Source organism: Paralichthys olivaceus, chromosome 2, assembly GCF_024713975.1.
Source record: "Paralichthys olivaceus isolate ysfri-2021 chromosome 2, ASM2471397v2, whole genome shotgun sequence".
Classification (NCBI taxonomy): Eukaryota; Metazoa; Chordata; class Actinopteri; order Pleuronectiformes; family Paralichthyidae; genus Paralichthys; species Paralichthys olivaceus.
This window is the reverse complement of record NC_091094.1, coordinates 10,601,790-10,626,832: the sequence shown is the minus strand read 5'-3', so window position 1 is coordinate 10,626,832 and position 25,043 is coordinate 10,601,790. Positions and strand designations below refer to the sequence as shown.

General features: G+C 40.9%; 1 protein-coding gene across 1 annotated transcript in view; it reads right to left on the bottom strand.

Moving 5' to 3' along the window:
- atg7 (ATG7 autophagy related 7 homolog (S. cerevisiae)) overlaps positions 1 to 25,043 on the bottom strand; it is a 54,200-nt gene that overhangs the window by 4,508 nt on the left and 24,649 nt on the right. The window contains exon 18 of the mRNA XM_069535263.1: positions 23,056 to 23,178. Coding sequence (XP_069391364.1) covers positions 23,056 to 23,178 — 123 coding nt within the window. The remainder of the gene's footprint in view (positions 1 to 23,055; positions 23,179 to 25,043) is intronic.

The following is a 25,043-nucleotide window of genomic DNA, read 5'->3' as shown; positions in this document are numbered from 1 at the left end:
TGAGAAGAAGTGGGTGGGGGCCACAAGAGTCATTGGACAGAAAAACATGAAGTCGAACCAAAAACCCTGTCTCTTAAACTTTGGACCTTCAGACATCTTTGTATCTTCCCTGGTGATTCTCTCCCGGGTCTACACTCCAGCCCCCTCCAGCTCTCGCTCACTGTGTCTCTCTCTTCAGATGCTGGTGAAACTTTCTCAGTTGGACTGAGATCAGGAGAATGACTCAGCGGCTCGAGGATAATCCACCTCGTCACCTTAAAAAGCTCTTTAGTGGCCTTGCTCGTATGTTTAGGATCATTGTTCTGTTCTTCTCTGGATCACTGACAGGAAGACACGTACGTCTACCTCCTATTAGGACGTGGGCCAGTTTTATGTGCTCATCCGCCTGTTTGTCTGCAAAGGGTGAGGTGAGGTGGAAGGGTGAGGTGAGGTGGAAGGGTGAGGCATGATTCAAGGAAGAACCCATTACATTTTGGAGCAGATCTGGAAAAACAGGCAGATCCACGATTGTTTCTCTCATTTTCTTTAACATGGTGAGATAGTTAGGAGCTGCACACTCTCCGAACACCCTTCTAGTTTTAGTCGTGAGCCCAACTTCTGATTTTAGCACCAGCAACCTTCGATATCTCTCTTTCTCTCCCTCTATGTGGGTGAAACAGCCAGACAGATGATTCTTTTTCTTATCATGTCAGAATCTTTACAATTTTAAAAACTAACTTCTACATTGAGAAACAGCATTAGTTTTATGCAACAGTTAATTTGTCAGTTTGGGCTGCGAGAAATGTTTCTCAATTTTTCTTAATTTCAAAGAATCAGAAAGATATCAAGACTTTAAACGACGACAAAACAAATTCGTAGTTGCAGCCGTACCCTGGAGAATATCCCTTTCAAGTGGTTAACCCCCACACTACACACACACACACCATGACAGCACCTCAAAGGGATTGGCAGAAACACAATCAGCGACACATCTTTAACTTTGAAGCAGCCTTATCGCTCCAGGACCTTCAGCCGCTGCAGGTTCGGAAAAAAGACTTGAGCTCGCTGGATGCTTCAAAAAGTCCAACAGAATAAGCTGCATGTAATCATTGTGTGAATGTGCTTGTGTTTGTAATCAGTTGGGCAGCGGCTGATATGACGACGATAATCCGGGCTAGTTGTTGAAACAAGGCTGGGATGTGATCAGATAGAGAAGCTTTTAGCTGCTGGAGTCACAGCCAACCCTCTGCTGCTGCTGATTACTGTTCCCCCGCAAACACAGAACAAGCCTCAGCACGAGGGGCTGTGGCAACATCTCCTGCTCTCACACCACTGCTTCTGAAGAAGTAGGACCACAACTACTAATTACAGCCTGACACCGATATTAGGGAGCAAAATATAATAAACGCTATCAAACCCTTATGACACAGTTATTTAAATAGACTTTACAGTTTAACCACAAATAAAAAAAGTTTTTATGCAAAATATTTACATAAATTCATATCTTTTCTGTATTGTTTGTACATATATATAAATATATACACGCTGGTACTGATATTGGGAGAATTTTGTTTTCTTTATATTAAGTTTAACCATAAACATTATGATAAATAACTATCAATAAAAAATACACAAGTACAAACAAATATAGAGAACCCAGAATGAAAAAAAAAATAAACAGAATTTTTAACGCCTGAAATATAAACCTGATACCAACGTGTCTGTGAAAGGCTTATATCGGGCTGGCTCTACTACTTATATATATATTTCCTGTGCGTCTTCAGTTTCTTCAGATCAGTGTGATTTCAGTGAGGTTACCAGATTCAGACACAGCTCAGGGATGTTGCTGATGTTAAATCCTGAGTCTTCTTACAGGAATACTTCTTAAGTGCGTGTGGCCCCAGTGAAAATCCAACCTTTAAAGCCGTTGAGCTCGGCAGCGCTGCACAACCACCGATGGGCTCAGCTATTAAACACACATCTGCTTTACATATTACAACTGACACCAAAGCACAAAGCGCAAAGTCAAGCTTTCATCATGGAGACTGGCTCCATCCGATATGTAATTAGTGGACCACACAGAGTGACGTGGTTTATGGCTGCTGGATACAACAGTGACTGTGTGCTGAGCATGGAGGAAGAAACAGTGAGGGAGTGAACGTATGTTTCATTCTTGTGATTTTACATATGAGGTGATGTTGAGTTGTAATTACAAAGCTGCAGAAACAGTGACTACAGAGATATCGGCCGATATTATCAATATTACTGATAAACCTGTCGAGCTCCAATTAAAACTGGGTAATTCTATTCATTTATAACAAGATATTTAACAACATGCACATTTAATTTCTCTTTCTGTGCATTTACTGCCAACGTTAAAGTAGCAGCGTTCAGTTCAGACTGTTTTTTTCCTAATAAGCCTGATGCAGTAATGCAAACACTGGGACTATTGAGAAAAAACGACTTGGCTGGTGAATATCTGAATGTGAGTTCAGCAGCTGTAAAGTGTAAAAAAAGAGAAAAGTCAATACAAATCACGACTGAGTGGATTTTTCTTTCATGGAGCTTTAAACTGTTCAGTCTTCAGAAATTCTGCAATAATTCAACATAGAAAAGGTAACTTCAGCCACTAGGGGCATCTCAATCAAAACAACAACAAAAGACCTATTTTGATTTTGTGAAGCAGCGTGGGATCATGGGAGTTGTTGTCTTCACTACCTGACATGACTCAAACACAAAGCATGTTCATGGATGAGGTCATGAACTAAAGTTTTATTCACGTAACGCAGCAAAAAGCAATGAACAATCATGATCCATTAAACGATAGAAGTGACCAATACAAACAGTAGAGGTAAAAACTGCTAATAGGTGTTGATTCTTGTTTTCAGATCTATAAAATCACCCTGACAGATCTATGAGTCTGCAGAAATGTCAGCTCAAACTTCACAGAGAGCTGGCGGCCATGAAAATGTCTTAATTCCTCCAACAAACGATGTAACATCTGTTAGCCGGGGGGGGGGGGGGGCTTTCATTCGATGATTAATGTTAATGAAGGGTGGATGTTTCCTCTTTCATCCCTCTCACAAGACCCCTCAGGGCAGAGAGTATCTGGAGAAGTGGGAGGAAGACCCACACAGATACGACTGCAATCAAAGAGAAATGAAACTTGTTGACAAGTATTGATTTCTGCTCAATACAGAGAAATAAAGGATGAGCTCTTTTTTTTAAGATTTCTTCCTCTGTCTGATTTCCCTCCCCAGCTTCTTTCTTTTTTCAGTTGCTTTTCATTCTCCACAGACTAACCATGGTCCACTCATCCTGAAAACACTCGTAAAACCTAGAAAACACACAGCACTGGAAATTACCTGACCAACAACAACAGCAACGTGCGTGTGTGTGTGTTTCTGCTGACCTCAGGATGTTAAAAACACTTCTGCAAACCCTGAATGACACGTCCACTCGTCCACTCACACGACACATGCACACCGACAACACACAGGAATCTCATACCACACGCACACACACACACACACACAAAACCAAATGAGCTGTGGCTTCAGGCCAGTGGGATGTAAATAAATAAATAATGTCGTTTGGGTGTAGCCTTTCAGAGGATTCGGTTTCCGGTATGGAGGAGTATTCAACTGTGAAACGGCAGCACTTTGAAGTACAAAGGTGTGATAAGGTCTACATCACCCGAGGGAACAAACTTTTTCTGGTTTAACTGGAACCTGAGCCTCTAATCTGGAAAGAAGAAGAGGAAGAAGAAAAAAACTCTCAAACTCTGTAAGAGTCTGTGAAAATGATAAACAGTGGGAGCTTGAGTTTTATACCGAACCTGAGCTCTGACCGTTTCAGTTATGTTTACCCTGATCCCTCTGTCGTCTTAATACCTTTAATGAGCCCTCGACAATATCTTCGTAAAAATGTAATAATGACGACAGAGTTCTCAGGAAACCAGCGTGTTGACGTTCCAACACACGAGCACTCGCCACATATTACTGCAATATCACAACCCGTGAGTCAGATCGCTCCTACTGTTGAACTGGGCTTTTCGTTTCAATCTCAGCTACACACCTGTGACCTTCTGTGGCCACATCTTGTGAAACAAAGCAAAATCATGTTAACACCCGCCACAGTTCCCAGAACCACCTCTGCGGTACTTCCCGCTACAGCAGATTTGTTGAGGACCACATTTTGCCAGGATGACACTTACACAGAGACACAAGGTGAAAACTGAACCAATCACGCTGTCGCAGGAGGTAATAATGTAGTGATGACTACTACTCAGCCACTGCTGGTATTTATAACAGTCTGGGTCCTACAACAAGAGCAGGGTCGGTCTTGTTTTGTGGGTTTCATAACAGTATGGTAAGTCTTTTTATGGCTCTAATCTTTCAGCTGTCATTTCAGATCTATTCTTTTACAACTGATAATAAAACACTGCTGGAAAAGAATCTGGTTAAATAATTATTCACTTAATCTGGTCTAGGAAGACAATGTGTCATGTTCCAGTAAAAAAGATTAAATGGCATTGAGGGTGGTAATCCCCATATAGCCTCCTCTTCCAGTAACACACTTAAATGCAACAAATGCACACAGACTGAGACGCTGACCACGATGCATCAGAAACTATGTCAACAGAGAAAATGACCTCATGCAGCCGAACGTAACCCCAGCTGCTGCAGCACGAAGGAATTCCCAACCACATTCCTGAGCTCCCCTCAGACATTCCTGCACAAAGTGGCGGGAGTCTGCAGTTTGGTGATTTCTCCGGCAGAGACGGTTTAATGGAGGGTGAAGAGGTAAAAGGTCAAAGCCGTTAGAAAACCAGACAAATAAGAGCTGAATCCACGAGTGCCTCACAGCGAAGGTGAAGAGACAAATAAGCAGCTAGAGTCGTTTTTGAATCATCAAGGCACATATTCTGCAAATCCTTAAAATTGACTTTTTATTCCTTTCTTTATTCGAAAGTGTGGACTTTCATTTTGAGGGCATTATTTCTTCATTTCATGTTGAGATTTTTCTCCAATAGCCTCTGTTTAAGCACAGATTTACTCAGCTCCTTCTCAATATCTGTCACCACACAAATGTCCTGTGTTTCAGGTCGAGTCCTCAGGCTGCTCCTGAATCTGCTGCTCCCTGATGTTCCCCTCTTAGATTTTTGTGAAATGATCCCGTCAAAATTCCTCAACTAATAGAAAGCCAGGGATGACGTTAACCAATGAAATCATCAATGTGTCATTACAGCATTAGCTTTATTTCTTTCAGTGTCCCTTACGGGTGCTTACAATTTGACACGGTTCAGTGAATCCAGTGCCTTTATTTTATATTTTTAATTGGTGCTGCTACTTTCTTTAAATCAAATTGATAAAGTCATATTTGCTGAGCAAATCGAGCAGGGCCAACTTGCAGGAGAGGCTTTGAGCGAAAACATTACAAACATGGAACGAAGAAATAATGCTCCCAAAATGAAAAACCAGGCTCTTTAATATAACTCAATACACTAAAATATTGTCTTCCTCTGAAAGATATTCTGCCATTTATGGTATCATGTGTGATTGGTAACCATGGCGATAATAACACACGATTCACATCATATTTAATTAAACCGTTCAGTGAGGTATCTGCTCTCCTGAATGCTGGAAAACAGTAGGACTGCTGACGTTTTGTAAATGAGCACATGCCTTCATTCCCCAACAAATCAGTATGATCAGAAAAAATAAAACAACAACTAAAAATACATCAAACAAGAGTGCAAACTTTGCTATGTGCTGGACTTAACGTTGCAGCAATGGCTACGTTACATTGTACAATCCAAACATATGCACTTCTCACTGGCAGTTCTGAGAAAAGACCAAACATAGTGTGACGCCCGTGTAAATGCTAACAGAGGCAGATAGCAGCAGACACCCCGGGGCCATGGTCTATCGCAAATTACACTTTTCCTCCTTTTATTTAGGAAGGAAATCCTGTAACGCACCAATTTTACTGACAACCGGTTGTTTCAGATTCAAAACAAATGTGTTTAAAAATACTTGTAAGTTATATAGTGAGAATGAAATAAACCACAACATCTTCTGATCTGCAGCACACACTGACAAATGTGTGCTAATCTGTAAAAAACACGCCCACTGTGACTCTGTCTTGGGTGACACGTGTGTCAGGGCCCATGTGAGGAGGTCCACCAGGTTCTTTTAAACTCTACCATGACGCAGGATGCACTCATTACCACTTCAGGCGATCCAGAGTCGTCCAGTGAAAACATACAAGTGAAGGACTCTAAAGCTCCTCATGCCTTCTGTTTAATAAAGTAATGTCTTCCAGCAGTATATACAACTCTACACAATAAACAGAGCTTGGGCTGATATTGCTTGGCAGTAAAAACGCTCATTTGATAAAGTAGTTCCAGATGCAACAATAGATTGTAGATGCTGTAGCTGTGTGATCCAGATTCAAAACTCTACGTGTCTCATGTCGATACAGAGGGGAACTGACTTTAAACTTAGCGTTTAAACCTCGATCAAGTCTAGACTGTTTTCTCCAACACATACAATCATTCACTTTGACAATTATATTGCTTTCAAACAGGCGCTGAACTCCAGATAATCTCCAGAGCGGCTGTATGTAAGAACCCACATGTCAGAGTAAGATGCTGCACCGCTTTTCTAGAAGTTTCTCTTGTCAGGCCCCTGGTAAATAACGCAGGAGATTCCAGAGGTAAGTGGGCGTGTTGATGAGGTTTCTAACACGCGACAGATGCAAAAATGCAAAAAGCAAAGATATCGAGAGAGCTTTTAGCGATCAGGGCCAACGCTGGTACACAAACACATGATCTCTGCAGAGGAATTCATATCTCAATATCCTGTCAGCTGCACCACCACGGAACTCTCTGGAGATTTCTCTGTTGTGAGAGCATCTGAGTGGAGAATCTCCTGCGACATCTTTACATGTAAAAGTCTGGACAACTGGGTACAAACAGTTGTACGGACGTTCTCTGGAGTTCTTGTCTGGAAACAGCTTCAGAAACACAAACTGAACAACCGTATTGTGTGTCCTGCCTGAGGAGCAGTGTCTCCACTGTCGAACTACCTCAAAGCCAAAACTTTAGGCACTCTCATGTAGCACCATATGGCTACTCCTTATGTCGAGCAAACCCCCCCCCACATCAAATGTCTACCTCAGAATAATGTACGTCTGGAAAAGATCACACAGATTTAAGTGGTGCCGCCCCCCACCACGGTGTTTTAAACAAGCATTTTGTGTTCTTCCATTTCCTGCAGCGATCCTGTGTTCTCTCTGGTGTTCTCATTGTTCCAGGGCTGCAGCTCTCAGGGGGGGGGGGCACAGGGAACAGGCTGTGTGTGTGTGTGTGTGTGTGTGTGTGTGTGTGTGTGTGCGCACGCGCTCATTCTATTCATTGAGATATGAGACAGGAAGAGGAGGAAGAGGACACGACAGGAGACAGGAAGAGGAGGGGCAGTCACTAACCTAACCTGCCCTATCAGCAGCACATGTTCTGTCCTCTGGGTTCAATAAAAAACTGACACACACCCACTTCTCACACCAATTACAATGAATTAACAATGATCATATAAAGAGTCTGGTTTTACATTATGATGCTACATACTGTAACTGTGTGATAGGTTTCACAGAATACACACCAGTTTTATACTGTTTATATAACTCACTACCACATCCTGTGTATTTATTGTAATGTTTAAAGGCTATAGAGAAACAAAGGCATGGCATGAAGAAACACAGGACAAATACTAATAAAGTGATGAGCCAAGACTCTGAAAAGGCAAATATAATTCTACATGAAAATTCAGGAGCATTATGACTCAACCCCTTGATACTTCCCTTCCCTGTCCCGCTCTGAGGTCCAAGCTCATTTGTTCCTGTTGAGGATGTAAATGAGAACATGTCAGCCAGTTACTGTGGCTCACTCATGTGTTTTTAATAGACGTAGTAAAACAATGGAGCTCTATGATACAGATGAATGATTCATATCAGGCTCTGACTACGAAGACAATACATAATAGATCTGAAAGAATTCAAAGTTAGTGCATACATAAACTATTTCAAGTCCAGATTCCTTTCTTGTTAAAACCTGACGCCTACAATATAGTACCCACAATGGAACTTCACACTGATCAGTTCAGTAAGATGGTTGTGTTTGTAGTGGCTAACACAGATTCAAGCTGTTGGCATCCAGCTGGGAAACTCACGTCTCTCCAAATTCGCACATGTTGATTCCTTTTACGTTCAAATTTACAGCCTCAGCCGATAGAGCGTCCTTAAAGGTTCAGTGTGTAGAATTTAGTGACGTCTAGTGGTGAGGTTGAAGTTGCAGCTGAAAACCCCTCCCCTTCCGAACGTGACAGAGAACCTGTGGTAGCTTCAGTTGTCATAAAAACTCAAAAGGTTTTAGTTTGTCCAGTTTGGATGACTGTAATTTCTGCCAATAGATCCCTTTCACCTAAATCTTACACACTGAACCTTTAAGGTAATTAATCCAATTTTGTGCATCTCTCTCTGAAGCCACAAATCCATCAACTTTAATTCCATGTTTCATAGTCCTCCATAAAACTGTATTGTATATTTTCCTAACAAATAAACATTAAGGAAGTGATATGCATGTTTCAGTTGTTAGTTTCTGAGAACCCACCACAGAACCTACTATTTATTGTTCTGTAAATAGAACTAACTATAATACAAGTAACTATTGGAGGAGGAGCGATGACCGAAGGAGAGGAGTGTTGAAGCCTGACGGGGCAGAAGGTTAGAGAAAGTAACGTCAGAGGGAGAGTGAAGGATAAGATGGAGTGAAAGTGGTTTGACACTGAGAGGAAAGAGATGGTTTGGAGGAGCTGTGGTGGGAACAGCGTTAGTGTGCAGGTCCCAGCTCAGGGTCGCGTCCCCTGGCTGTGTTTTCATAAACTCCTGAGACTTGGGGTAATCAAACAAAATGCTGGCACTCACAACACTCGTTCAGATAACAGACCCCGGAGCCAAACGTCATAACACTGAGATGGCAAACTGTAGGAAGTGATACAGCATCCTCCCTTCTTTTCCCACCTTTGCCCATTTCCCTAATAATGGGCGGACTCTTGCTCCTCTTCCCTATTTTTCTTTCTCATTACTTAAAGACGATCAGACTCCACCACCTCCTTCTCCCTCTTTCCTCTCAGAGTCATAAAGGCCAGCTACAACAACAAATGGAGTCTCTCTCGGCTGGGTGTGGTGGCCTGTGGAGCAACAGCTGGGTCCTGTTCTTTCTCCTTAGACACCGACTGACTTCTCACCCTCGTTTTCAGGACAACCCCGCCCCCAAGTCCCTAACTTTTTTCTTTAATATTTGTCCTTCTTGCTCTCACTTTCTCAGTATCCCTTTCCCTTTCAAGGGACAACCCTGAACTGCTTTTTCTCTGATTTTCTTAGAATGAATTCACCTCTTCTTAAGTGCGGCTCTTAAAACTGCAGTCTTTGTCAAACAACTCAACTGTGCTCTGTTCTTCTTGCTCATCTATTTAAAAGTGTGGTTTCTCTCTTGTGCCATCAGCCTGTTCTTTCTCTCGCTTAATCTGTCAAATGGTCTCCCTCTTCCTCTCCTCCTCCTGGGCCCCCTTTTCCCACTGACACATTTCCTGTAAACTAGAGAAGGTTATCAACACAATTTCTGCGTCATACGAGTGTTTCGCAATGCTCACAAGTTTGTCATCTGTGTAAAACAACAAAATGAGACAAATGTGACAAATTTAACAACATACGGGAAACACACATGTAGTGTTGAATTGTTTTACAGATAACATAAGTTAAGAACTATGACCGGAGCACTGTAAGTGAAATCAAAACCTTTAGCAAGTAAAAAAAAATTCTCGTATTTTCCGAACATTTCTACGGGAATGGGAGAAAACACAGTTTGTGTCAGGCTTCTATTAAAGTGTTGCTTAATCAGTGTCAGAGATAAAAAAGACTTTAACTCATTGTCGGCAATATAGAAAATGATTTGTTAGATGATGATTTTCCAAAAATCTAGTTTGATTTTGGTTTCATATGGACTGTTTTTCATTTGCAATATATAGGATTTATACAGGATGTATATAGGATTTTTCATGGGAGGTCTGTTAGTCCTGTTAAGTGTATTTTTGGTCTGGTAATTACATTTGAACTTATATATAAATACATACACATCACTGTGGTAAAAATAAGAGAAGAATCAAACTCTTTGGACATTAAAGACTCAAATGTAGGTTTTATGCTGCTGCCTCTGGTGAGACATTAGTGTGTGCGTGCATGTGTGCAACCATATAAACTCTACCTAATGAACTGTTTTTAGAGTGGAACTAACCAAATGGCAATAACAGATCAACGTGTGTGTGTGTGTGTGTGTGTGTGTGTGTGCCAGTTCAGACCTGCCCTTAGTTTAATTAGATCTGTGATTCAAAGCCAAGTGACGTGTGGTCAGAGGAGTAATCAAACACAAGTAGCACAAGTTGGGCCCCATGAGCACATGCACAAATGCATTCAGGCATCCATACACACACGTACACACGTACACATTCTCCCACACATGCAACAGACAACACTTTAAAAGAATAAAAAATAATCCTGCTGTTATAAAAGAACTCAGGACTTTGAGAAAACTGACCAGTCTTTATGAAGCAACATGCCCACACACACGCACACAGTTAACAGGAACGAAGAAGGCAAAGGGCCTGGTAAACCACAATGGAGAGAATCTTTTGATGTGATGCTAACAACATCAGACAGTCAAAGTCTTTCATTACAAAGAACCAATCACTGACAACGTCTCCACAGAATGATCCAAACTTTACCTTGTATCACTACAGACACGGTGACTGTGACAGCTCCTTTTGGAAAATGTATTGTGGACATCATCAACCAGGACTGTTTCCAACGTTTGAGAGAAAATGATGAAGGACAGCTACGAACCATGAGGCTCAGCTACACACATGTTAATGAAAAGTTAAAAAAATTAAACAGGTGTTGTTACTTTTTTCTTATGGTTCAGTGTCACACAATATTCAAATTTTCAGAGTGAGATGGCCTGCAGGTTTTTATTTTTTTTTCTGAATTAATGTGCGTCATTAAAGCGCTTTTGTTTTCACAGGAAAATTGGGTCAGAGGAAATGATGCCAGGAAAAGACGTTTGTATGAGCAAACGTGTTTCTGTGAGGCGGAGAAACAGGGATACACACACACACACACACACAGTATTTACACACATTAGCAAACATGTATAAATTCCCATATGTATTATTTGTGTGTGTGAGAAAAGTTGTCTCAACCAGAGTCTCGATGCTATCGCTGCCCTCCATGTGCTGGGCAGAGCAGCATCAGGGGGGAAAAGATAAGAACTGGCACTGTGACCAGACATGTACATTGTGCGTGTGGGTCTGTGTGTGTATCTTTTTCAGGCCAGAGCTTCAGGGCAGATTACCTGTGACCAGCCAAGCAGCCCAGAATCAGGCTATACAAGATTCAGGCACACACGCACGCACACAGAGAGGGCCTGCTCTTATCTCTGCCTTTGATGCAGCTGCAGAGTTTTTCTGTATCAATGGTTTGCCAAACAAGGAACAGAAGAATAAACACTTCAGATAAGACTCGTTAAAATGCTTCTCAAGTGAGTGTGTAGCAGCTGGAAATGCTACTACGTACACACATGGTTTTGAAACCATACTTAAGCTTGTGTACATAAAAAGCAAGCAGGTAAACACCAACACAAACAGGAAAGTGGGACCAGGCAACTTTCAAAAAGTAATGTCCACAAGCTCAGAGGATTTGTGAAAACCACAAACATATGTCACACTATAAGAAATATAGAAAGTGTGGAATATCAATGAGCCATTCAGAAGGGCTCTTTTAGTAAAATGAGGGAAAAGGAAACATTGAAAAATGGCAAAAAGCAATATACATCTGGTAAAGCATATTATATGTTTATTATAAAAATGCATTTTTGTCTTTGAAATCATGATGTATATGTGTATATATAGTAAAATGCATTTTCATATTGAACTACATACTCGAGATGACGAGCGTAGAAACACTATATCTGTGCTATGTCGGTGAGTGTGGGGGGGCGGCTGGTGTGGGGCTTTTCGGAAGTGAAAGTCTATTCTAATGTGCGATGCAGACATGGATACAGAAATAGTCCTTAAAAGCTACTAAAGAGGAAGAGGAGTAGGCGCTAAACAGGGACGACAGACTACTACTCAGTCTGTCTCAAACCCAGTCATCTGTCTTTCTGTCTGTCTGTGCATGCAGCCAGCTGCCAGGCCAGAAGAAGGCATCACTCTGGACTGAGTGGCGCCGGGGGAGGAGAAGCCATGTATGGGAGCTGGGTCGATGTAAGTTTTCCCACATAGTGAAGGAAAATTTGGCTTTGTAAGTCCAGACTTATGAAAATAACTCCCCTATGATTGATGATTGGTAATTCTGTATGGGGTCCTTTTAGACTCAAAGATGTGCGACAGCTGTCCTGGAGGCCATGCGTCCCCTTTGCCCCCACACATACAGAACACCTCTACACCAGCTTCAGCCATGCATGTGTACGAGTGTATTAATATTATGCAGCCCACCAAAGTAGCATCCCAGTAGAGTGGAGTAATGTGCTCGCCAAAGACATTTGGATTCCCTCACCTGCTATTCTTCTCACTGCTCCACGAATCTGTCTAATCTTAGTTATGTAGGTATCGTATGGACAAGTCTAAAGAAAAAAACCTAAATATAAATGATACAAAACACAGAGAGATACTAGAATGTCAATCAGTGGAGTGTGTACCTCCATCCAGGCCCAACAGTCTTTATGAAACCACATTTAAATTCATTAGATCCTGATTTTTCATTTAGATCTGCACCAATTTGTCAGATTTTCTTAAGATTCATGAATTACTCTCGGAGAAATCAAGGAAAATGTTGAAAAAATGCAATCCAGCCCCTGGATCTGCACCAAAATTGAATGGGCTCTTGGCTGACCCATAGTTCATCCTATCACCAATTTAAGTGCAATCCTGCTAAAAAACAAACATATGCTGATGGAAACACAACCTCTTTAATGGAGGTAATGAGGACAGTCTGACTATTTTGGTTAGTGTGGAAACAAATTAAACAAAACAACAAGATGCATCACTGACTGGATATTTGTACTTTTTAATAATATATACTGTATACATGCCGGGTATTGATATTTCAGTGGTATTTTGCTGAAGATAGCAGCCTGTAATATGGCAAACACTGAGCAGCGATGCCAGTTCTGAGACTCACATTACCTCAGCTACAGAAACAGAAAAAGTGTGTGTGTGTGTGTGTGTGTGTGTGTGTGTGTGTGTGTGTGTGTGTGTGTGTGTGTGTGGGGGGGGGGGTATGATGACATACTGTAGCTGTGCCACCTGACCTCAGTCCTGAGTGAGTAGCTGCCCTGACACAGAATGTCTGGTATTCAACATGGAGTCTGTATGCATAGAAGGAATCCATCAGTTAAAGAAAGAATATCTGCTCTGTTCTCTATTTGTCAATGATGCAGAGGTCCTCGCTAATTCCAACTTTTCACATGTTTTGATTTATATGTTACATTTGCTGGCATGAAATAATAAAGCTGAAAACGGAAAAACAAAAACACACTGGCACTTTTTCTCTCTGCCTTCAGCTTGTTTGCCACTTTCGTCAAACGTCTTTTATTCATAGTATTTTTTTTGTTTTTGTTTGCATGCCTGTGCCATTGCTCACTCTGACGTCAGTCCACCAGGAAAAAAAAATAACTCTAGACAGAAGCTGGACTGCAGTGATCACACATACACTCACAACTGGTGAAGAAATGCCCCGGTAACAGTTGGCAGCAAATTAAGAAAAGGGAAAAAGCTCATAAAATGTGGAAAAATGTATAATTAGTATGGTAACTTAGTATAATGGCTGCAGAATCACATAGATTCTATAGACCAGCCTTAGAGTGCCAAACTAACAACAACAAAAAATATATATTTACAATTCAATCAAGATTTAAAGGAAATGTTGGATAATGTAAGACACCAGGAGAGTTGAGTTCAAATCTAAAGATTCCACCATCACAACAGTTTGCAGGAGCAGAATTATGCACATGAATCGGTTAAACTGAACTCGCACATGAGAACATAACCTTCAATCACTCAGCGGACGGCTAGGAAGGTTAGCAAGTGATCTTACAAGTCAAGACACTGAGTGACACAAAGCTTCTGAATTTAGCCTGTAAAGACGAGAGATTTAGTCTCACTATGTTTAGTGTGGAGCGTGTATAGGAGGTGCGATGCGTCTGTACATAGCTGACATGCATCCCTTCAAGTCCAGTGTGCATTTATAATTAGCAGTGCAGTAGATGTCAAGGAGGCATGGCCGGCATACATACACATAAATACACACATGCTTTAGGGCTATGAAACATGATGACATGAACATGTATGTGCAAGTACTGTAATGTGCACTTTTGGTAATTATATATGGAAATAAAAAACATGCAAGGAGAATGTGAGGAGGTGCAGGGAAAAGATGATATTAGATGTTTTTGAGTCTATAACGTCAGAATATTTTCCTAGTACTTTCCTTGGAGGTTTCTTGGAAAGAACTGTGTAATTTATTACAAAAATAGATAATTGATTAATTCAATTCAACAAGTTGAAAAAATTGTTTCCAATAATAATAAATTAATAACAAATTATTCAGTAAAATCCCTGCACTCATCAACAAACAGAAACTAAACTTACTGATGTAACTTTCTCTGAACGTCACCTCTATTTTACCTCAATGAAGATAACATTTCTTACCAAGAAGCTGCTGGTTGATCTGTGGTGCAGTGAATAAAAAAAAAAAAACGCCCCTTCCCCTCACAACGTCGTACCCAACACTCACCATAAATCAATTAGTACTCTATCTATCTAAATGCTTCAAAGAACTGGTTTGGAGCTGTTAAATTTTTCTGTGGTTTGTGTTTGTGCTTGGAACGAGATGTTAGAGGGATCATTATCTGAGACGTAAGCAACACAAAGAATCAAGAACTTAAGCTGAAATGACTCAGAAGTTTATCCTTGAAGATCGCTCAGCTTTTCCATAAACCTCATTTACACAGAAAGAAAGATGATAGGGGGAGGGGCATGCTTTAATGCCATGTACCTGCACATTTACCTCTGCCAAAGAGGTTATGTTTGCATCTGTGTTCACTTGTTTGGTAGTTAGCAGGATTATGCAAAAACTACTGGACAGATTACCATGAAACTTGGTGGAAGGATGTGATGTGTATAGTGTGATAAATTGATTTGTCAGTTCAACAGTTCAAATTTCAAAAGGTTTTCAGCTGTTATAATTTGACAGATCATATAATCAGTTTGAAGCACTACTTGAGACTGTCAGCTTTACTTGGAGGGTTGTCTTGACTGCATCTCATTTAACAGGAACTTAAAAAGAAGGGTGGGACTTTGACATGAACAGACATAAAACACACGTGTTTTGACAACATAGCAACAAGAGAAATTATTTGTCATTTCATGGTGAAATGAATGGAAATGGAAATGTACAACCTGGACCATCAGGGACTAACAGTCAGTCATGCTCAGTTTAAAATGTGAAATTAAGCAAACGTTTGGAAATGTCTCTCTTTCTGTCTGTCAGTCTCTCACTCTCTCTCGCAGGCGGGTGTGCGGTGTGCTAATGAAAAAGCAGGTTTAATATGTTTTCCCTGAGTCCATCTGGTAATAATTGTAGCATGTAGCAACCGTAGCTGTGTTTGGATAAAGCTCTGACATACTTGGGGCCCTCTGACGCTCCAGGAGTCAATGTGTGTGTGTGTGTGTGTGTGTGTGTGTGTGTGTGTGTGTGCGCTCCCACTTGTATGTTTTCCAAGCTGTTGGGTCATGGGCCAACGTAACTAAATCAACTTTATCGCCAGCACACTGTTTTACGTAGAGAAGCCCAGAGCAGAGCGGGGGTGGTTGGGTAACCTCTGTTCCTCTGGGGCAGTAGCATGAGTCAAGGTGATTATTAGTGGCATCTGATGATAGACTTACATCAGAGAAGCCGAGGGCACATCTGTAGAAACACAGGTGTCTATATTTTACTGATGTACTGTAATCACACCAACAGAGAAAAGTGCAACCTTGGATTTTGTTTTCCAAGAATCAGGTTATCTTGTGATTCATCATCTATCAAAAACAAAATAATTAAGCTGGTAAACTGTGGAGCGATTGATCTCCATCTGAATGATCTAAAGTGTGTTCCATGCTCCCAAATGTACATGTGACTTGAGCAAGACACTGACTCACAATAAGTCACCCTGGATATCTGAAGTGTCAGCTAAAAAAGTAATGCCTCCCCAGTCAGGGGCCTCAGACCCTGAGGAGACCCTGAAGTTTTAACTTCCAGCAAGGTTCCATATTATAATGTCGGGATGGTAATTTCACAATGTTTTTACTTCAAAATACAACACGGAGGGGATGATGTTACAAAAGCACAGGTTACACCCTCTCAAGAGTTTTTTGCATTACTAAATCCACAATATAAACTATGTTAACCAGCTGTCGGACGTCATCATATCAAGTGTTGCCCCGTTTCCCCCAACGATTCCTGTCAAAGTGTTATGAAAACCCTCGTTCAAAGTGGAGGAGCTGTCACTGTATTCAAATGAGAACCATAAAAAATGTGTCACAAGATCGAAACAAAAAAGGAGAGTGTGACAAATGACACTTTCTTCTCCGAGTTCAACACACACATCCCCGTCTTGTGACTTACTGGCTGTGCCAGTTTGAGTAGGTGGGAAGGGAGTGAAGCATGAATTCTGCAGAAAGACCCTTTGTACTGAGAGGGTCACACATCCTCTGGGGCAGAACAGTCAGAGAGATTAGTGGGAAAACACAAATACACACAAGCAAACAGCATCGCTTACTGTACATGATCACGTATGGAAGATAGAGCGTGACCAATGATCACTGGATGTCTTTTTTTCAGTTTTGCTTATCTGATGAAATAAGTTACTCAATCCAAGCTACGTACAACAGCATAGTAATGTTTTCTTAAGAATTTCAACAACGTAATCTTTCTCACTAAAAGCACTTGGGTGAGTGTTATTGATTTAGTTAATCATTACATGTGAGAAACTCCAGAACCTCAAATAAATAAACAAATTATATGTTACAGAATGAAGCATTTTACAATGTTTAATTCCATTCTACACATCACTTGACTGACTGGAGCAGAATATTGTGCTGAAGCAACAGGGATCACATTAGATGTGGGTTTTTCATTAGGTTATATCCCAGGTCTTGTGTGTAGAGAGTCCATATAGTTTGTTCTCTGTCTTCTTACATAAAATGGATTAGCCTGATCCTGAGAGGAGAGGAACAGCATCCTGTACAGACACTCATTTCCTTTCAGGCTCTCCGTGTGTGTTTATTAATTTGTGTGTGTGTGTTGATTTGTCCGACCCAGCCCTCTACAGATGAGGTAACAGGAAGGCCGATACCCTGTTCTGACATGCTAACATGCATTTTCATTGTATAACATAACTTGTTCAAAATGTTTCAATGTTAAGCAGGATGCTTAGGAATTGAAACTTGACTTAATTTACTATTTTTAATACCTTTTTTAGATGTTAAATTGCTCCACCTCCCAGCCTGAGATGGTGGAACACAGGTCAGTCAATACTTGGATTTGAGGAAGAATTTTTTTTTTTTTATGTTAATACTGCTTCACTACAATGAAACAACCACCAGATTTACCAACAGCGAATTGATGGGTAAAAAAGTGGCTGTCGAAGATATGACATAAGGCAAGATGTGTGGCAGTCAAGGGCCTATGGGTCAAACAATGTTTTAATCGCTACAACCATAAGTGGTGTAAAAAGGTTTGCATCTTAGCTTCCTGCTGCATCCTGATGAATCCCTAATCTCTCTCTAGAGCTTTTTTCAGACATGCACTGAACTCTGCAGATTATTTGTATTTTCTCCAGAGGAGGTGCATGTGTGAACGTAAAAAAAACGGAGTTAGAGGGTCTGGATTATCTGCGGACTTTCTCCGCCTGGCCTCTGAGTATAACGTTCATAGAAATTAAGAAGAATCAGATGTGAGAACACAGCAGGGGATCCCCTTCTAATACATGACAGACAAAGACAAAACAAAACTCTTCGGGGGAAAAAATGGTGTCATACAAGTAGAAGACACAGATGAAGATGCCACACTGGCTGGTTAATGCATGAAGTTTGCATTTGTGTTTGTCAGAAAGTTAGAAAGATTGTTCAAGTTAGTAAGAAGGTCAGTTACACAAACTGATAAATGCTTCATATGAAGTATAATGAGAACTTTACACATATAGTTGAACAATAACAAGTGCACAAGGAAAACTGACTATACCAAATTGTAGAGGAAAAATTCAAGTACAGGTACAGATAATTCCATAAATATTCAAAAACTGCCAGAAAAATAGCCTCATGAGGCTTAAGATATAGCATGTGCACCAAACTAAAACAAATCCGCTGTGATTCTTTCACATGTGCACACACGCACTCGCACAGCAAACACTCTAAACTTTTACCGAACTTAAACTCCCCCAAAAACCCTGTGGTGACCGCATAAAAAGTAGTTCTCAGGTTACAAACTTGCCCAAAATAGGCTTTAAGTACATAGTACTGCTATCTGGTGACGTAGATTATAGTTTAGAATGGTTACACAAACTTGCACGAGCAAAAACACAGACGGATACACATGGCCTGTTACAAATTCAGCACCATGCAAAAGAAAGGAACATTGTAAAAATAACATCTTATGATGAAAATAACGACTGAAACTCAAAAAAGACACCAGAGAGTGCTGAACACAAAATTTTGTACTTCACTACCAATGCTGCAGCTTTTCTGATCACAGACAGTAAGTCTTACGTCTCGTTATATATTGACGTAAACTCAAACCTCCTCAAAGAGTTGGGGTACAAGACCGAAGAGGAAGGAGGGTGTTCGTTGACGGCCTATGTTCCTCAGGGAATACTAAGGCATAAGAAGAAGAAGAAACTTTCTAAAAGCAACAAGTCGTTAAGAGTGATATTCATCATCCAATGATGACTCATAGCTGCATACAAGTCCAATAATTACACATAAAAAGGTATCCAACAAGGGCTCTTTAAACCTCTAATTTTTACATTGAGAATTATCATTATTTCAGGCTGGTTCTTCTTAAAATATGGGTCAAGACCCACAATAAGCCACAAGCCTGTTTCTAGTGGGATCCCATGAAATAAGTAATAATATGCTTTCACAAGCGAAGGGAATAACTTCTGTCCCTTCCTGGAATTGGGAGAGAAAAAAAATTGAAGGGACGTCCTTCAAGAGCAGTCGTTTTCAGAATAGCTAATCTGTGTACAGGAAACAGGCGCTAAGACTTCTGGCGCTAGTGGGCTGAGCAATCAAAACAATCTCTCCATCTTCTGATTGAGCAGAAAGGGACCTACGCCAGACTCTTTAACACATTTCATCATAGGGAGTGGGGGCTGGACACCCCAACCCCATAACACCATCACCTCCCCCCAAGAATACCCACTGCAGACCCTCCCACATCCCGGGGCTGGATTTCACCTTCAGGTGACGAGAGAGCAGAAGAGACTTCACCAGGGCAAGGCTGCTTGACTCATTGGATGACATCAGCCGCTGCATGCAAAAGATTTGTGCTGGCCAGCTATGTGGAGTACTCCAGCACCTTGTCAACGTGATGTCAAGACAGTTCCTGTGCTAGGGAAAGCATTGTGGTTGGTACCAGCATCTTTGGCTGATAGCACTAACATATCACAAGGCCTATAGGAGAGTTTTGGTCCTATAACACAATATCAACCTGCAGTTTGATTATCAAGAGAGTGTGGATGGCCAAATAATGTACATGCTGGACAGATCCAACAGTGTGGTGTTCTTCAACTTCTCAGGTGACTTCAACCCTACTCAGCCGAGACTGCTAAAGGATAGACATGAGGATGTGCAGGATGCGATGATGAGTTATACCTGATGGGCAGACTGCAGTGAGGCTAGAGAGCTGTATGTCTGCACATATTGTGAGTATATTGGGACTCCCCATGGAACTGTGCTATCATCATATAAATGTTGGACTTTAGGGTAGTCTGCATGTGGACAGTGAAAGGAGATTAAGACTATTCTCCAGTCTAAATCACTCAGAGTTACTTGGATATTGTTACAAGTACCTGGTTGTCCATCAACTCCAAGGCCTTTAACAAAAGAGGGCCAGAGCCAGCTCTATTCCCTGAGAAGGCTCAGGTCTACATGTTCTATCAGCCTGTTGTTGCAAGTAGCATCTTCTATGCAGTGTAACACCAACAAGCAGAATACAATCTTAAAGAAGGCTGGATCTGTCATTGGGTCCAAGCTGTTCACACTGAAAGAAGTGGCTGAGAACAATATCCTGGCAAAACTGCTGCTGATCCTTGGCAACGCCTTCGCACCCTCTGAAAAACATGTTAGCCATGTTTAGGGCTCCTTAAGCAACAACTAAAGTTTATAAAGGAGTTATAAAGCAGGTAATACCTGTTTCTATCAGACTCTACAATTAATCTGGTTTGGCCTGTTGACTAAACATATCTATCTATCAAGGGAAGGAACAAGTGCAACTGAGGATTGAATGATTTTGAACTATAGATGCACTGATAGCAGGACGCAATGAGACTAAGAGGAAATGAAGCAGGCCTTACTCAGGGAGAAAGAGAGGAGAAGAGAAGATGGAGGAAAAACATATAAGAGCTGAAATTATTTTCGTCTTCACTGGCTTTTTCTTATCCCCCATCTTTCTTCTCCTCTTTTTCTCTTCTCTTATCTCCACTTCTTTCCCTCCTCTAGCCCTCTTGGTTCCATGCCTTTCACTTTTCCCCTCCTCCATCTCTGTGTTATGAGTAGCATTTGGGGAGAAAGTACGTGGGATTTTCCCACAGCTCGACAGAACCAGACCCAACCCCCACCACCCACACACACTCATTTTCTGTCTCTCCCTCCACTCCCTCTGCCTCATGTCAGAGGGGAGTCTTGAGGAAAACCACCCATATTCCACCACTATTTTGGATGTTTATTGGAAATTTATGCCACTTGTTCCATAGACAACAATTGTGAGGTGCTATGGCAACACAATAATCAGAGGGTTACAGGAAAAAATATCCCTCCCTTTGATTTAAAACAGTGTATCTCCCGTTAAACATATAATTAGAAAACTCCTGGTAATTAAATACTTTGAAAAAGACCATAGTTTCCAGAGACGAACAAAGTTGACTTTAAACCATATAGGTGATTTTTTTATGGATTTCACAAGGTCATACATTTTACTCAGCACCTGAAGGACCATGGTTAGGTATGACTGGCCATTGTTGCCCCCTTTTGCTTCAAGTCAAGGTTCCAGCAGTCAAAGGGCTGGTTTTTGCACTGTCAGAACTAGTTTGGAAGATGTGGTGTCCAATCACGTCCAAAATCAAACGTGTTAATATTCCTTCAAAATGGCCAAACTGAAAATGTTGAGTAATGCCAGCTGCCACAAGGGTTTCCACCCTAGTTCTTCAACCACACTTTGAGAAATGAAGATATTACTGCATCTACTGCTATTATGAAAATGTTGTGAAATGGTTCCTCGAGATTAACAACTGCTGGCTCAAATTCTCCAGGGGAGCTGTGATAACTGAAATGGTAAGAAATATTAAATGTATGTTCATGAGTTCTGCTGTTTTCGCCTGATGCTTTTTTCAGTCTCTGCAGTGGAGCAGAAGCTTTTGTGCACATTTAGGTCACGTTACCGGCTGTCTTTTTTCATCGCACTTTGTTTTGTTGTCTTTTACCTCACCTACCTTTCACCTCAGCTAAGCTTTTTATGTTTTTGTTTCCAGCTTTTTCACTCAGCTATTTTCAGCTATGTGCTCCATTCTACCCTCACTTGTGAACAAGACCCCAAAATACTGGAAAACAACTTGAAAATGGGAGTAATCCACCCCATTACTGAGAGTACAATGGTCTCACACTTCGTTGTAAACAGCTGCCCCTGTGTGCCCGAAAGGTCACAGACCTATGGAGCTAATAGAACTACATTGTCAGCAAAAAGCAGAAATGAAATCCTTAGAATATAAAACCATACAAAGCAGCACTTTCTCCATGAAAACCACAAAATTGGTGACACTTAACATGGAGAAGGTGCTTTTAGTTTTTATGCTCAACATTTCTAGGGGCAGGGAGGGAAAGCTGTAGCTGATGAAGAAAGAGAGAGACGGAAGAGAAGGAGATGGACAGCAGGAAAAAGGATATTGTGGGTGTTCGTCCAGAAGAAGATGAGATTGACAACAGACAGAGAGAACGGGCTGTGTATATTGTTCAGGTGATTATTTGTCATTAAACTTGTTTGGTAATTAAAATATTTGCAGGGGGCAGCTACTATGACAAATAGAACCTAATTCTATAAGAAACAATGGGACACCAAGCCTTTTACAACACCTCCACTGTTGATAGGCTTTCATTACAACATCCTTTAAAGAGTGAAGCTGATTAACTGTCCAAACCAGTATGGAATCTGTACTTCCACGTCTAGATGTGAGAGAGAGGGAAATCAGATCAGGCCTAGTCATTCATTCACATGTGTAATACTTCTATGTCTTGGGTCTTTAGGTTGCAGGTGCAGACAATCTGGGACCCTGAATTTACACATGTCAAACCCTTTCTCTTGACTTTCCAGGTGGTGGGCCCACAAAGCGGAGTTCCTGCATTACCTCAAGCACAGACCCCCAATCAGACGTCATTGTTGTCTGATTAAAGAGTTGCTCTTTACCCAGAAGATAAAAAACTGACTATATAATACAAGTAAGTGATTTTCTCTCATAGCTAAGTATGCACACACTACACAAAGTGAAAACATACACAGACACTTCACTAAACAGTGATGTTTTGTGTGTGTGCGCTGACTGTGACATTGTGTTTTCATCCATGTATGTGCTGACACTTTGCTCTTGGTGCACAAGGTTTCATGTGCATGATGATACTTGTTAGTGCAGGTGTACTTGGGGGAGGAATTTACCTCTGCTGCCTGCGTCTCCTGGTGCAACAATGTCAGCCCTGTCAGGTCTTCCAGGAAAGAGTGGGAAGAATTAAAAACTTTGGACAGGAAGTTAAAACCTTCCCTCTCATAGTGATCCAGGACCTAGACAAAAAGAAAACACGAACAAAGAACAACAAGAGGTTATTTAACATTAGATGTAATGTCTTTTGCAAAGGATAACACACAAAAAAACATTCTGACTCCTACATATAAGCTACTTTCTTGGTCCAAGGTTCATATTACTATCTATACTTTTACTATCATACTTTTGAGCCAGGTTTTACACTTATAGTTTTAAAAGAAATTAAACAACAGTAGTTCATCACTTTGTGGGTCCTTTGTATGTGTTGCTGTATCACCAACCTGTTAATGTCGTAAATTTGCACAACAGTAAGTTTGAATCTTAAAAGGATTATCCAGGAAATATTGATATCATTTCCCTAAAGAAATTCTTAAATAATCTGGTGCAGGAAATGCAAAATTGTGGCAAGAGAGATGATGCCCCATTTCAAATGCTTTTAAATTTGCTCAGCTGTACAAAGTAGAAACTCAAAACCAGGTCAAAAGAATACAATTTTCCATCTCAGAAGGTGAACTTTCTCTCAAATGCAGATTATAATAGTTATAATAACAATAACCGTACAGGCTCTGGGCCTCGGCAGCAACGCACCTCAACTCCCAAAGCACACTAACACACACACATACCCTCTGCCCTCTTGACTACCTTCCTAAACTTGGCTGAGCCCATCATTGATGCTCACAGTTCCTCCTCTGCAGGTGTAGGGTTACCTCTGCCTGAGACATCGACACACACACACACACACACACACACACACACACACACACACACACACACACACACACACACACACACACACACACACACACACACACACACACACACACACACACACAACTGCTCGCGCGTGTTCACAGACTGACCTGGCGTCTAGTCTCCGAGCCAGACACACCGCACACAATACACACTGACGTGTCCCTTGTTCATCTTTTCAACCTTTCTTTTCTTTCCTTCGCTCACTTTTATTTCTTTGATTGTGCGCCTCCATCTATGGGATCTGTTACATGAGATGTCAACAGTCAGAACCCACTCTGTTGGAAGATAGCTGCTCATGTCACAGAAACCTGATGACTGTAATGATCTTGTGATAACATTAATAAAGTCAATCCAAGCAATGCACACAAACACACAAAACACACTTAAACCATTCACCCATGCCCAATTCAATAGAAGACACACAAGACCATAAGGGACATTGAAAACAATGGATGATTCAGAGCAGATGTGGTTGTGACCAATAGCAAGAATGTTGTACCTACAACAATGTTTGTACAAAATGTAATTCAGTGTTTGTTTGTTTGTTTGTTTTAATTGAGCTTAATGATGCTTTTACTTCATTGCAGAGTTTACACTGAATTTTCTAAAAACGGTTTGGAAAGTTTATACCAGAGGAGAGAGGCATCTAATGGATTTTGCAGTGTTTAGCAAGTGTTAACAGTTTTCAGCAGTGATCACATGCTGGTGGCAGACAGCAATCAAACAAAGCTAAAAAAAAAAAAAAAAAAAAAATATCTATATATATTATTGTGTTGTCTGTACAGGACATTTAAATAATAAAGCTATCAAGCTAATCATCTTTAACAGTGTTCATTGTGTGTTTTGTCTCTTTCTTGGCAGATTAATTACACTCCAGATACTACGTTATTTACGATCGTTGCGAAAGGGCAAACACCTGCTTCAAGCGAACGACCGACGAAGCCAAACAGTGCCTGCTACGACAGGTAGAGATTCGTCATCAGCTTTTCAGAATAGGTGAACCCACCTGGGAGGAGATTTATAGGCAGTAAAATAATGAAAACAAACATACTCAAAGAACAAATACGTCTCATGTAGAAATAGGTACACTTTTCAATAGTCACAAACTTTTATGGAAAACTATTTTGATTTT